General features: G+C 37.5%; 1 protein-coding gene across 14 annotated transcripts in view; it reads right to left on the bottom strand.

Annotated features, from left to right (window-relative positions):
• LOC124187153 (thyrotroph embryonic factor) overlaps window positions 1–12,512 on the bottom strand; it is a 219,627-nt gene that overhangs the window by 108,818 nt on the left and 98,297 nt on the right. The window contains exons 1-2 of one of the 14 annotated variants that reach the window (XM_046579449.1): window positions 10,934–11,292; window positions 3,395–4,158 (exon numbers count right to left, since the gene is read on the bottom strand). The exons of 4 other annotated variants lie outside the window; for them this stretch is intronic. In XM_046579449.1, coding sequence (XP_046435405.1) covers window positions 3,395–3,692 — 298 coding nt within the window. In that variant the 5' untranslated portion in view covers window positions 3,693–4,158; window positions 10,934–11,292. Of the gene's footprint in view, window positions 1–3,394; window positions 4,159–10,933; window positions 11,293–12,512 lie in introns of those variants that run through there. 9 more of the 14 variants (XM_046579448.1, XM_046579447.1, XM_046579450.1 and 6 more) reach the window with 9 other exon arrangements.

Raw genomic sequence — 12,512 nt, 5'->3', positions numbered from 1 at the left:
ACACACACAGGTGCCGTGGTCTATTCGTGGCCTTCGATACTTCCAATTGACACAACGCAACTGGCGTTTAACGATCCGCTGCGAAGCATTATGCACTGAAAGAAAGGACACTTCCTTCAACTGAACGGTACATAATACCTCTCGATAGATGGAGATTTTCACCGATATGACAACTCGAGCGTATTTCTTGATTCAAAAAATCATAGTTTTTCCACGCGACTAGCGTATACCGTAGCCCAGGGATTACCAGTGACAGATCCTACGCTCGCTAGTCATGGATATCAACACTTTCTCAAGTGGTGCGCAACCTTTCCCTGATCAAATTACCCGATTGTTCTGGGACTTCGCTAGCCCATAACAATACTGACGTATCCACGCCAATTAGCTCATTTTCAAGAATGACTTTACAAACCTCTATGGAACAGTGCCAAAACGGCAGATTGTTGCCAATACCTCGAGGTTGAATGGATTCCCATATTCTGTGCAACTAGGCCAGCGATAATTTGGAAGTACTACTAGCAGAGTGATTTCACGCTGCTGATCAGCGATGTCGTCGGCATATTTCGAGCAGCGATAAGTTTCGTAATATCGCGTAAGAAATTCACGTGTGTGTATTGCGTTGGGAAAGTGCGGCTAGACCGGCCTTTCACGCTACGATCTTACTGGACGTAAAAAGAAAGATGTAAAAACAGCGTGAGGTGTAACCGAGTACCTACAACGTTAAATGCCTATCATTGGGTGGTACCGATTATCAGTCTGTTACACAGACAAAGGTCCCCTTGTCAATTTCCAGCACCAAAGGTATTGGCTACCTCGTGTGACTCTTATAGACGGGCCATTAACCGGTCACGGTTGAAACGGAGCAGGTCTTTTTACCCTGGTTTCGTGTATACACAGCGCCGGAGAAAGTCATTTCGTCATTTACTCGGCGTTGGCTGAAGCTGATTATGTTTCTGAGGTGATATACTTAACATCGCGCGATACCATCTTGTATCGTTTTCAATGTCAACGTGAAGCTCAACTAGGAAGGTGAAGAAGAAGAACAAGAAGAACAAGAATCAGCGGTGAAGAACAAATAAATGAAAGTCATCACTAAAACCTGACGCTAAAAGTGGGCCAATTCAACTTCTTATAAGTGAAACTAGATCGCCTTTTTCTCATTTTTCTTTTACTTTCGATCGCCGGTTGGGACGTAGTCCAGCTCATCGGAACGCCTAAATGCCGAAGCTTTTACAAAGCCAAGACGAAAATTGGCGAGCAATTCTACAGCGAAGCAGAAAAGAAATGAAAGAATTTCTGCAACTGCATCGGGTGAGAAAGGCTACCGAGAAGATATAAAGATAACGTGTATTGTGCACATGTATAAAGGATGCGAGTGATTAGATACAGTTTCCATGTACCTGCTTCACAATATCTACGTAGCTGTTGTTTATGCACTGACTATAACACACCGATTCGCATCTCCAATGTTATTACATACGCATTTCTCGCGAGTGATGTATAAAATTACCATTTTGGTAATCCTTTCACTGTTCTATGTTATGCACGGACAGGATTTTCTACTAAACAAATGACAATCACCCATGTATAAAGCATTCCGCATAAAGACTTTATACCCGGGATGCTTTTGCAACATTTCATTTCGTATTCAGTTCATTCAGCTCTCAGTTGGTTCATCATCATAATTTCAAATTCGTGATTTTCATTGTATTCTTTCGGGAGGAAAAACGTATCGATTCTTCGCTGCGGACTGACGGCGAGCAGTCAGCTATTGATTGGTATTTCTTTCCCCTTCTTCGGTCTCTATAATTTTTTGTTCCGCATTCGGATGCAATCTCACAAGAATATTTGTGAGATTGCGCAATATTTATGCATCCCTGAATCTCACCGTTGAAAACAGTGCAGCGAGAAAATGGCTAGATATGAAAGAGATAGCCGGCTTCAGTGTCTCCGAGTGGAAATGAAGAACATCTTTTATTCATATCAATCTGTTGCTTCTACCTATACGTTATTATACATCTATCCGAACGTATGAATTTCGTATTATCTAGTGCGTATTGTTTCTCTGTAACCGCGAAGCACTCTAAATTTATTAAAACCCCCCAACTAAATCACCATGATTTGAAATTGAACTTACTTGTTGGTTACCATTGTCGTTTTATAGCGGAATTCGAAAAAACCTCAACACCGCGTTTTAGTCACAAACGTTTGGGGTGAGAATCCGAATTATTTACGGGCATCATTCATTCGTATCTTATTTGCTGCACAATTTGCGATCTAGAAGAAATGATCCATGGACTTGAAGAAAATACTTCGTGATAAAAATTAAGAAGAAACCTTTTATTCAGACTTCTCAAAGTCAGTAATCTCGATTATTAACCATTCGTGATTACCGTCGTCTCGCGGTCCTCTTCCTTCAAGTGCTTTCGTGATTATAGTCAAAGAATTGAAAAATTGGAGATAAAGAAAGAATGGATTTGTAGGTTACTAAAATCTTGCAAGCACTGTATATCTAAGCAACCATAAAATGATAGAATTATTGATCATCGCCACTCGACTCATATTTGATTTATCGCCGGCACAAAGTGATGAATAATCGGGAACTGATAGGCGAAGGGTGTATTTGAAGCCAATTGTTTACCTCTTGTTAACCAGGCGTTCATGAATATCCACTGGCTTGTCAATTTATAGTTAACAAGCTAAAAGTTGACTGTAAATTAAGTAGTCATCGTAAAAGAATAATCATAAGAAACTTTAAAGTTTCCATAATCATCAGATTATTTTGATCCTTGTATTACAAACTACAGGGAGCTTTATATAATATATGCTTTTCGTTTTTACTTCTGCTGGATGTCAACGTTTTTGAGAACATTCGTAGACCTGGGGCATAGGTCAACAACACATTTCAAGCGAATGGTTACCGTCTTGCTGATTCAAAGTAAACTTAATCAACGTTTAACTAGCCAAAAGGTTATAGTCGGCATCTCGACAAGACAGTGATCCGCCAGCGGCGAAGACTCTTTGGACATGGACAATGAACTTTTCTGCGATCGTATTGGATTCGGTAACCGCAATTCGAAGGACGTGTCTCAGCGGTACCGGGAATATCATCAGCTAATAAGATCACCGAATGGGTCATCCCAGGAGAGGTTTGTCATAACCTGGAGAAGTCGACGGCTGTAAGTACAGTCCCTGGTGTATATTGTTATCGTGTATGAATATTTCGGGACGGAAGAAACAATATTGAGGAGTAAGAGCACAGTCGAGTTAAGTGACCAATCTAAACGACCGTCCATTTGGTGATTGGCATGCGTTAGCTAACCAACCACAAAAGGACATCCCGGAGGGGATCGTAACCCGATCACGAAAGTCTAACGAGAAAGAATCAAAGTACCTGGTACAGTGTAGGAGCAAAACTTTCGGGCAGGAACCGCGCTAGATCGTGAATGGAAGTGATACTGCTGCTGCTGCTGCTGCTGTTCGACGTGGTGTTGAGGCTGCTGGAGCTGCGGCTGGTGGTGCTGAGGTGCGGCTGGAATCGCGACGGTTTGCTGCATCGGTCCCGGCTGCTGGAAGTGGGTCTGGTACTGTTGATGAACCTGGATTTGTGGGTGAACCGCCTCCCAGCGATGCTGTAGCCAGCAGGAACTTCCCGCCTCGGTCTCTGCCGCATAGTTTTGGGCACCACCCATGCCGTGCCAAGCCAGACTCTCTATCGTACCGGTTGATCCTTCTCTTTAATTCTACCAGGACTTTACTCCCAAATTTTTTCAGTCCAACGGCGAGTGTCTTATCCGTTCATGCGCATGCTCTAACGGAATCGCAAATTCAGACAATCAGCGTTTTCATTCCCATAACTGAAGAGGGTAGTGTGGAATTGAATTATTCGTTATCACTTTCACAACGGTTGAGAAAACACTTTTGAGAGTATTGTTCCGATGACGGCGCCAAAGCGGCGAATCGAAGAGAATGTTTATGGTTCTTCTTGTTTAATACATGAGTGAATTGAACTGTTCCGATAGAAATTTTCACCAATACCAAACCACGATATGTCACTGGCGGGGTACTCGGAGCGCGCGATTCAATCCTGAACCTGGAATCAGCGAGCCACAAGCGACGCGTCAAACTGGCAAAACGGGACGAAGTTGAAGAATTCACCTTTGATAAGAAATCATTGATACACAGGGTTACCGGAATATTTAACAATTACAATTATCCCATTGATGGCGGAATCGATGGCTGTCGCTCATTTGCAATGCCTCCTTGCCTCGAATCATAGCAAATGAACAGCCGATTCGTTATTACCTCGTAGGTAAAAAGTGATGTATTATTTAACTTTTCGTTTGTTTAGTAAATAATTTTTATCAAAATAAATTCGAATTTCACAATACTCAAGGAGATAGAATCGAAATTTATAAGGTGAAAGAGTTAAGCGGACATTTAAGTACATCGAACGATGAGTGTACCGGGGGATCTTTTTAAAAGGACCTGCTCTTAACGCACGCGATTCAAATTCCTTAATTTTGATTGGCTGACATCCGTACTCGCAACCTGAACCAGACTTTCGCTGACTAGATCAAATTCCTTAGAATCGACCAGTTGACACTCTGCCAAACGTACTGGTAACATTTGGTTACGCTCGTAAACTAGACGAGTTGCAATTGTCAAGAAGGTCCTTTTAAGAAGAATCCTGGGTAGGTACGTTGCATGAATAATTCTGTGTCAAGCTAAAATGGTTGAGAACTTTAAATATCAGATTTCACTGTGAGATTTTATTCAAATCAATTCTTCCAGCGTAAAGATACACCCCAAGCGCTGTTACTTATTTTTTTTTTTTTTTTTTGGTTCTTGAGTTTTTACTCACATTAATTTCGACCAATCGCTTATGGAACATTGTAAGTAGTGTCCGATCGACAAGTAATGACATTTTTTCCTCACAGCCGTGTATCTAGGCAAAAAATGTCCAAGATATAAAATGGTCGTTTTCGTTCCAATTTTTTCACGAAAACGAATATGTCAAACTTTTGTCGTTAACGATGTTGGCGCGTTTTTTAATTTGAAAACAAATTTGGATATCCCTGGTTAAAAGAGGCCAAATGCTCCTGTCTCGGGATTTTCAAACTGTCTATTCAAAAATGTTTCTTACGTGATTAAAATATACGTCCAGTGGTTCGTGACTCAATAATCCCCTCCCACCTTTGAGGGGGGGGGGGGGTAAAATAATTATATTTCATGCGTTCGATTATTTATCTTGAGACTTAATGCACGGATCGTTATAAGGAAAATCACAGGTATCCATTACCGAAAAACCTCCGATGAAAAATAATTTGTATGCCAGGTGCCACTCTGAAGGTTTCTAAAAAAAATCATAAAAGTTAAAAATCGTTGTATCTCAAAATTTTAGCCATATAACAAGAAGTTTCCTTTTGTCATTACGTTGCTTCAGGTGTATTTCATCACCACTAATTATTTCAGATTTTCAACGGCTTTTGCGCTTTTTTGCCATTCTTTTTGCCTCACTATTTTCGACCATGTCCTGAGTAAGGGTTGTCTGGATATCGAGAATTTCTGTTTAATTAGCGATACATCTAAAATCTGGTCTCGCCAGCCTGAATACAAGAGCTGTAATTTGGTGAAATGTTGTACTTTAGGGCTAAAAGTAGAAGATCATAAGATTTTTTTATTCATTTTTTTTTTTTATTCACTTCATGAGCAACTCAAATTTGGATTTCTTAAATAAGACTTAATACTGTGATAATTATGATGACAATATATAGAATTAAAAATGGTTCTATTTTTGTACAAAAGTCGTTAGTGACTGCATATCATTACGGAATTTTTTACTAATGGCAATTTCAGTCACCATTGAAACGAAGATGTGAAAGAAATTGTTTTATACTCTTATCCATAATTCTATGAATATTTCTTTCAACTTAACATTTACAATGGAAATGATAATTTCGTCGCGCAGGTTGAACTATTTTTTATATACACCTGAAGGCACGGAATGACAGAAGGAAAGTTTTTATTACACGTATTAGATTTCGAAATATAATGATTTTGAACTTTCGTGATATTTTTTCGGAACCTTCGAAGTGACCCCTCAAGCCCAAGTTAATTTACATAAGACGTCTCTTGCTAATAGAAATTCACGATTCTTTCCACAAGGATCCGTGAATAGAGTCGTGAGATAAAAAATCGAATGCGTGAAATGTCAGTTGTCTCCCCCCAGAGAGCACAAAGGGGGTTATTGAGTTATGAATCGCTGAACAAGAAAATAAAATATAAAATATTTTCACGAAACACTAGACGAGATGACAAAAATCTTGAGCTTCGGATAATCGAAAAACTCGGATAAAAAGGATTGAAAAAGTGACAATGTACTTTTGAGTGATGAATATTAATTATATTCTTCTCTATAGGCAAATAGACTTGTGTGTTTGCATCAACTCACATACGTTAAAAAAAAAAAAAACGACAAAAAATAAAAGCGTACACACGTGGTCAAGGAAAGCCGTTCACGGGAGCAAAGTTTGACTGCAACGAACATAAGTATCAATAGCTGAAAACAACCGATATTTTTGCCTATCACAGAGTAGACGAGCTCGAATAAGCAAGAATTTACTGTATTGCGTAAACGGTTAGAAGAAAATCGAAATGAAGGTGGAAATGAAAAACATTGAATACAAAAATTGTTCATGCATAAAAAAAAAGGAGAAAAAACAATAAATATTTTCCATCACCTTTTTCGTAAAGTTCAAGTGAATGTGCAGAAATTTTTGGAAAGTTGAGAAAAAAAAAGAAATAACGCTTTAGAATATAGCTTACACTGGAAAAAGTGAATCTAGATTCTTCTCCTAAAAATTCGATATGACGATCAAATATCGAAGTTATCAAGATACCGAGTAAATTGTTCCGGTTTCATTCGTTCTTTGATTGGTCGATGTGTGGTGTCAGTTTGACAGTGAGCATGCAGTTATGCTTTCAAAGAATATAACCTTGTTTGGTTATCGTGATCGCGCCGAACTGCGTGTGGATAGTTTTTTCGAAAATCATTTTTTTTTTTGGAAAAAAATTGAGATGTTTACCAGATTGAGATACGGTATGTTGAATTGCCAATTTATCTAAAAAAAAGGAAGGAGAAGCCGAAAACAAACGCAAATGATACACTAACTCCAAGGAAATCATTTGCTCTAATTTTGCAAAAGTGCAAAAAAGCTGTGTTGATACGGCCAGCTTTATTAACAGAATCATCAGTAAACTGTTCAAATTAAAAAGTAGATACCGAGATATGTATTTTTCTTCCTCACCATAAAAAAAAATGGAAAACTGCGAGGCGGAGGACCTTCCTATTAAAATTAAGAGCTCATACTTGGAGAGAATGTTTTTGAGGTCTCTACCAACCAAGTTTTCGGAGTATGAAGTGAAAAAAAAAATTTTCGATTTTTTTGGCCCACCCTAATTATATACATATGGGTCATTCCATGTCAAATCGACCAATGGTTGTACTCGACCCCTTTTGTTTCGGATGAAATTTGGTCAGAAGTTTTCGTTCATCATATAAAGAAGTTCTGCCAAAGGAAAAAAAAATTAAAAAATTTTTTTTCAACATTTATGCAACTTTTAAAATTCCACTATTTTTCCGGTTTTTTAAACTTATGCTTCAAAGATCTCGAAAACTATTATAATTACTCCAATGATCTGAGCTAGATTTTCAAGGGGATAATCGAAGCTACCAAAAGAAAATTTGTTTGAAATTGTTTTCAAAAAATCGTTTTTTTGAAGAATTTTGAAATTTACAACATTGTAAAAATCGATGACCGCCATTAATTTTTTCACTCCAATTTTTTTCTGGAGTACCTCTAACTGATCTCAAAAGATCTTGAAATTTTTGAGATGAGGTTTAATCAATTTTTTTCCTTTGGCAGAACTTCTTTGCATGATGAATGAAAACTTCTGACCAAATTCCATCGAAAACAAAAGGGGTCGAGTACAACCATTGGTCGATTTGATATGGAATGACCCATATATATACGTATGTATTAATTTATTTTTTTTCGTATCATGGTCTAATTAATAATTTACCAATAAACAGAAAACTGCGTCTAACAATTCCGCTATTGGCTGTTCTCGTCTTTTATCCGAAAGATTAATATCGTTTCGAAGAAATTTGGTTGGCAGTTTTTGTTACGAATACACTGAGTGAAATTTTTTGTTCCGGTTACCGCTCAGTCTTTAACTATTTTCACTTTTTACCACAATTGAAAAATATAGTTCTAGGTACAAAATGAAAATTAGTTTTGTAACTGTTACCGAAATGTCTAGTATTCGTTACTATTTTTTCTCATTACGATCACTGTTATTACATTTTTTTGTGACTGTTGCGAAAATTTAATGCCTGTGCAACAATAGATTGACGTTAAAGCCTCGCTTAACTAAAAAAGTGGAGTAAACCTCACAAACTGATTTTGCGTTGCAATTACCAAAAAAGGATCGTCAATAGCGCAAAATGGTTACGCGCACCTCGTTTTTCGTAATTCCAACAATATTCAAACATTTTTTTCAACGATATCTGTTTCACTGAATTTTTCTAGTTACTATAAGAAATGAAATTTTTCTCAGTGTAGAGGAGTAAACATCACATCACCTTAATGTCCTTATTTAGTTTTCAGTACTAAGTTTTATGAACAATGATCAATTGGACCACGGTACCAAATAAATAAACTAATATATATGTAAAATATATATATAATATATAATATATAATATATAATATATAATATATATATAATTAGGGTGTGTCATTTTAGGGCAATATTTTTTTTTTTGCTCATCACCCGAAAAGTCTTTAGTTCGCATCTAAAAACAAATCTTTGCGCATAGGGAGCGCTGTCAAAAAATATTTAGAGGTAGCTCAACGGCATTGAAGTTTTCCCATTTGATTAACATGGGAAAATTTTTTTTTTCACTATTATTGGTTCTCTCAAGTCTGATTAAATCGTACGATATTTTCCCTACAGGGTTTTATAGAAATTGGAATTCTCTACAAAAAACGTCTTATTATATATATATATATATATATTTTTTTTTTTAAGACAGGATTTGTTTCTCAATATTTGTCACAAATTTTCCGAGTAGCACCTTTCATAAAAAAGAAGTAAAAAAATTAACCACCCAAGGGTACACCCATACCTTGTTTTACGGCCTTGATAGAATGGACATGAGCGTTACGGCGCCGACAGACTGGCCCTAGTAGTATAAAAAATTCAAGTGAAGGCTGAAGCTCAATTGATTCTGAACACCTTTGACTTAACTGAGAATCACCGGTATTTAAAAATTGATCTCATTTTTCATTTTGCACCAGTATTTGCCAACACGAGAAATCGGAGATTCGCAGACCCAGGAAAATTAACAAAGGAAACAAGTACGGAACATTAATTCAACAATGAAAAAAGGTTTCAGTCTCCGACGCGAGTGCGAAGATTTTTCAAATCAACAATATTCCCGTCTTTCGCATTTGTAGAAACGGGTTTTTTTTTTTTTAATGAATATCCATTTTTTCATTCCGCGTGATTCGACGAGTTTTTGTTGTTCTCCGTGTGAAAATCAACACTTACATCGTTGTGCTGAATTGAGGCCATTTTTTAAATACAGGTTTTGGTGATTATTGTACTTTTATGATTATTACTGCTAACGATATCTCAGAAATTTGACTGTATCTCGACGCTCTACTTAAACCCCCCGAGACTCGTCAAGCGGTCAAAATATGCTGCGATATTAAAAGGAAAACGTGTTTACGGCAAGAGCAAATCGCATAAGGCGTGACGAAATCCTGGAGGGAGTCTGGAGCCAGAATATTTGTAATGAATGAGCAAAGTAATAAAAAAAAAATTAAGCGATCGCCACAGAAAGGGAGAGACAGAAAAACGAAGAAGTACAAAGAAACAACGATGTTTAACAATATGTATGCGATGTTTATATACATATATCATATGTATATTAGGGTGTTTCGGAAAAAAATTGTTTGCGATTTTCCACCATGGGGACCCTTAAAAAATTGGTTCAGGTTGAAAGAAATATTCGGTGACAAGATGCGCGTTTTACGTTACGCGGAAGATCGCGCTCGTTTTATTTTCCTCATTGTTGCACATTTTTTTAAAAATTTCTCAAGAAACACGTTGCGGCACCTCAATTATCATTTCTTTCCTAACATTCATATTCAACCCAAAGATCACGATAAAAAACACAACGATATATCGTCCTGGAACCTTATTCTTCTAAATTAAAAGTGCATATCGAATTGTAACTAATTTACGAGTTTGAATTATTGGTGAAAAAGCGGCCTAATACACTTTTCAAACATCAACTGGAGACTCGATATTACAAGTGTGAGTCTTTTTCGTGACGTAAATTGAGGTTATGATTGATTTAAGCAATAAAAAAAAATATATACATATCATTCACGATACCTACTTCAAAAATGTATAAAAGTAAAAAATCAACCGATTGTGAGCGCGATCTTCCACACGACGTAGAATGCTCATTTTTTGACATAAGCTTTCTTTCAACCCGAACAAAACTTTTCAGGGGATGCCATGGTGAAAAGTCGCAAATTGGTTTTTTCCGAAACACCCTAACGTATAAATTCGACAGACACATATAGATTAAAAAATATACGCCCCCAAAATAAAATTTTCGACGCATTTTGGAACCCGTTTCGAGATCCAACAACAGGGTAGTTTTGAAACGCACGATACCCATACGGTTTTTTTTTTTTTTACACGAGTTCCGGATTACACCGAGACGATTTGCCCATTTTCTTTTAACGAATTTTTTTTTTTTGTTTTTTTTTTTTTTTTTTTATTTATTTTTTTTTCTTTCCATTCAATTCTTTGCTTTCATTTCCATTGTAACAATACTAATGCGAACCTACGATATTTTGTTTATTGATGTCTACTGTGTGTTTTTCTCTAAATATTCGCATACGTGCGTGTCCGTCTTTTTCTTTCTTTCTTTCTTTCTTTTTTTTTTTTTTTTTTTTTTTCTTTTTCCGGTTACTCTTGTTTTCCAGAGAATATCGAACGACGAACTTTCAGCACGGTCTCAAATTATTATTTTATCGGTACGGTTTTATCAATTGTAAATATCAATCAAGAGGTTTAGCAAAATTCTCGAGAACTTGGTGCCGTGCGAGACTTCGGATAACTGAGCCCGGCAAGCCGCCCAGAGGGGTTGTGCGTTTTACCGGAGTGGGGTGATCGGCAGGGTGCAGTAGCGCCAAGACACGTGCACCGCGAGGCACGTTCCTCGGGCACGTGTTTCCTACGGGTAACCGCCCCTCCTGCCCCATCCGCCCCACGCGACAGCCGCCTTTGCGATGATCGGCCGACTCGGGTGCTGGACGGATAATCGATACTCTTTATCAATTTTATCGCGAGAGGGGCGGGATTGAAGTTCCGAAAGCGCCGGATTCCGAATTATTTTATGGCGAAAACTCGAATGAAACGAGAAAGTTTCGAACGGTCGGAAACCCGTCGCGACGGCTCAAAGTTACCCAAAGGTGAGAATCCGAAAGTTCAAGTCACGATAGAGCAAAGTTCCGAAAGGTAAAGTTCCGATGGAGCAAAATTCCGAAATGTAAAGTTTATTCGACGAGTAGGTGTAAGTAATTAGAATAAACGAAAGTACAGAATTACCAGAATTCCGAACGTAAATATATTGAAAATCCAAAACAAAATGGTGAGATTTCATCAAGCCAGAAATTCACAGAACTGGAAATCTTCGATCATTCCGAATTTCGACGCTCCGGATTCTTAAATTTTCTTATCTTTGCTTTTTCGGAACTTCGACTTGTCAGAGTTATGCCTTTTCGGCATTTTGACATTTCGGAACTTTGTGCGTTGGGATTCGAACCATTCGAAACTTGGATTTTTTTAAGCTTTGCTACCTAAAAATTCGGAATTTGGGGCTTTCGAATTTCTTCAAATTCGGAATTTCAAACCCGCCCCCTTTGATTACGCTGAATATTTTTTTAATCAATCTACTTGCTAGCTACACAAAAATCTCATTGAAGTTACCAAAGTAACGAAATTGTTAATTTGGCTCACCTTGGTAGACAGGTCTAAAAACTTCCCGTATACGTTCCCGTCTTGAACCCTTGGTAAAACATTTTTGTTTTCTTTAATCTTGTTATTTAAATAACTCGAAAGTTACCCGACTGATGAAATCCAAAATTCAATCATTTCAAAACTGAGAAAAGTCCCATCGATTGGGTCCAAAATCGTCCTAAACCTAATGCATTCATTTGTTCTTAAGTTTTGTACATAACCAGACGTCCATCCGGTACTGTTCGGAGGTAATAGAGGTGAATTTTTCAAAATCTACAACTACAAATTTATTTTTTGAGGTTTTCAGAATAACCGTTTGCAGCTTGGAGATTTCCCTTCAAATTGCGTTTTTTTAAACGTTTGTGGCGATTTTGTCTCACCACGTTATCCAAGATGAAAGGAAAT

Source organism: Neodiprion fabricii, chromosome 7 (assembly GCF_021155785.1).
Source record: "Neodiprion fabricii isolate iyNeoFabr1 chromosome 7, iyNeoFabr1.1, whole genome shotgun sequence".
NCBI classification, from domain to species: Eukaryota; Metazoa; Arthropoda; class Insecta; order Hymenoptera; family Diprionidae; genus Neodiprion; species Neodiprion fabricii.
Note: the sequence above shows the minus strand (reverse complement) of the source record. Positions and strands in the feature narration are given on the sequence as shown.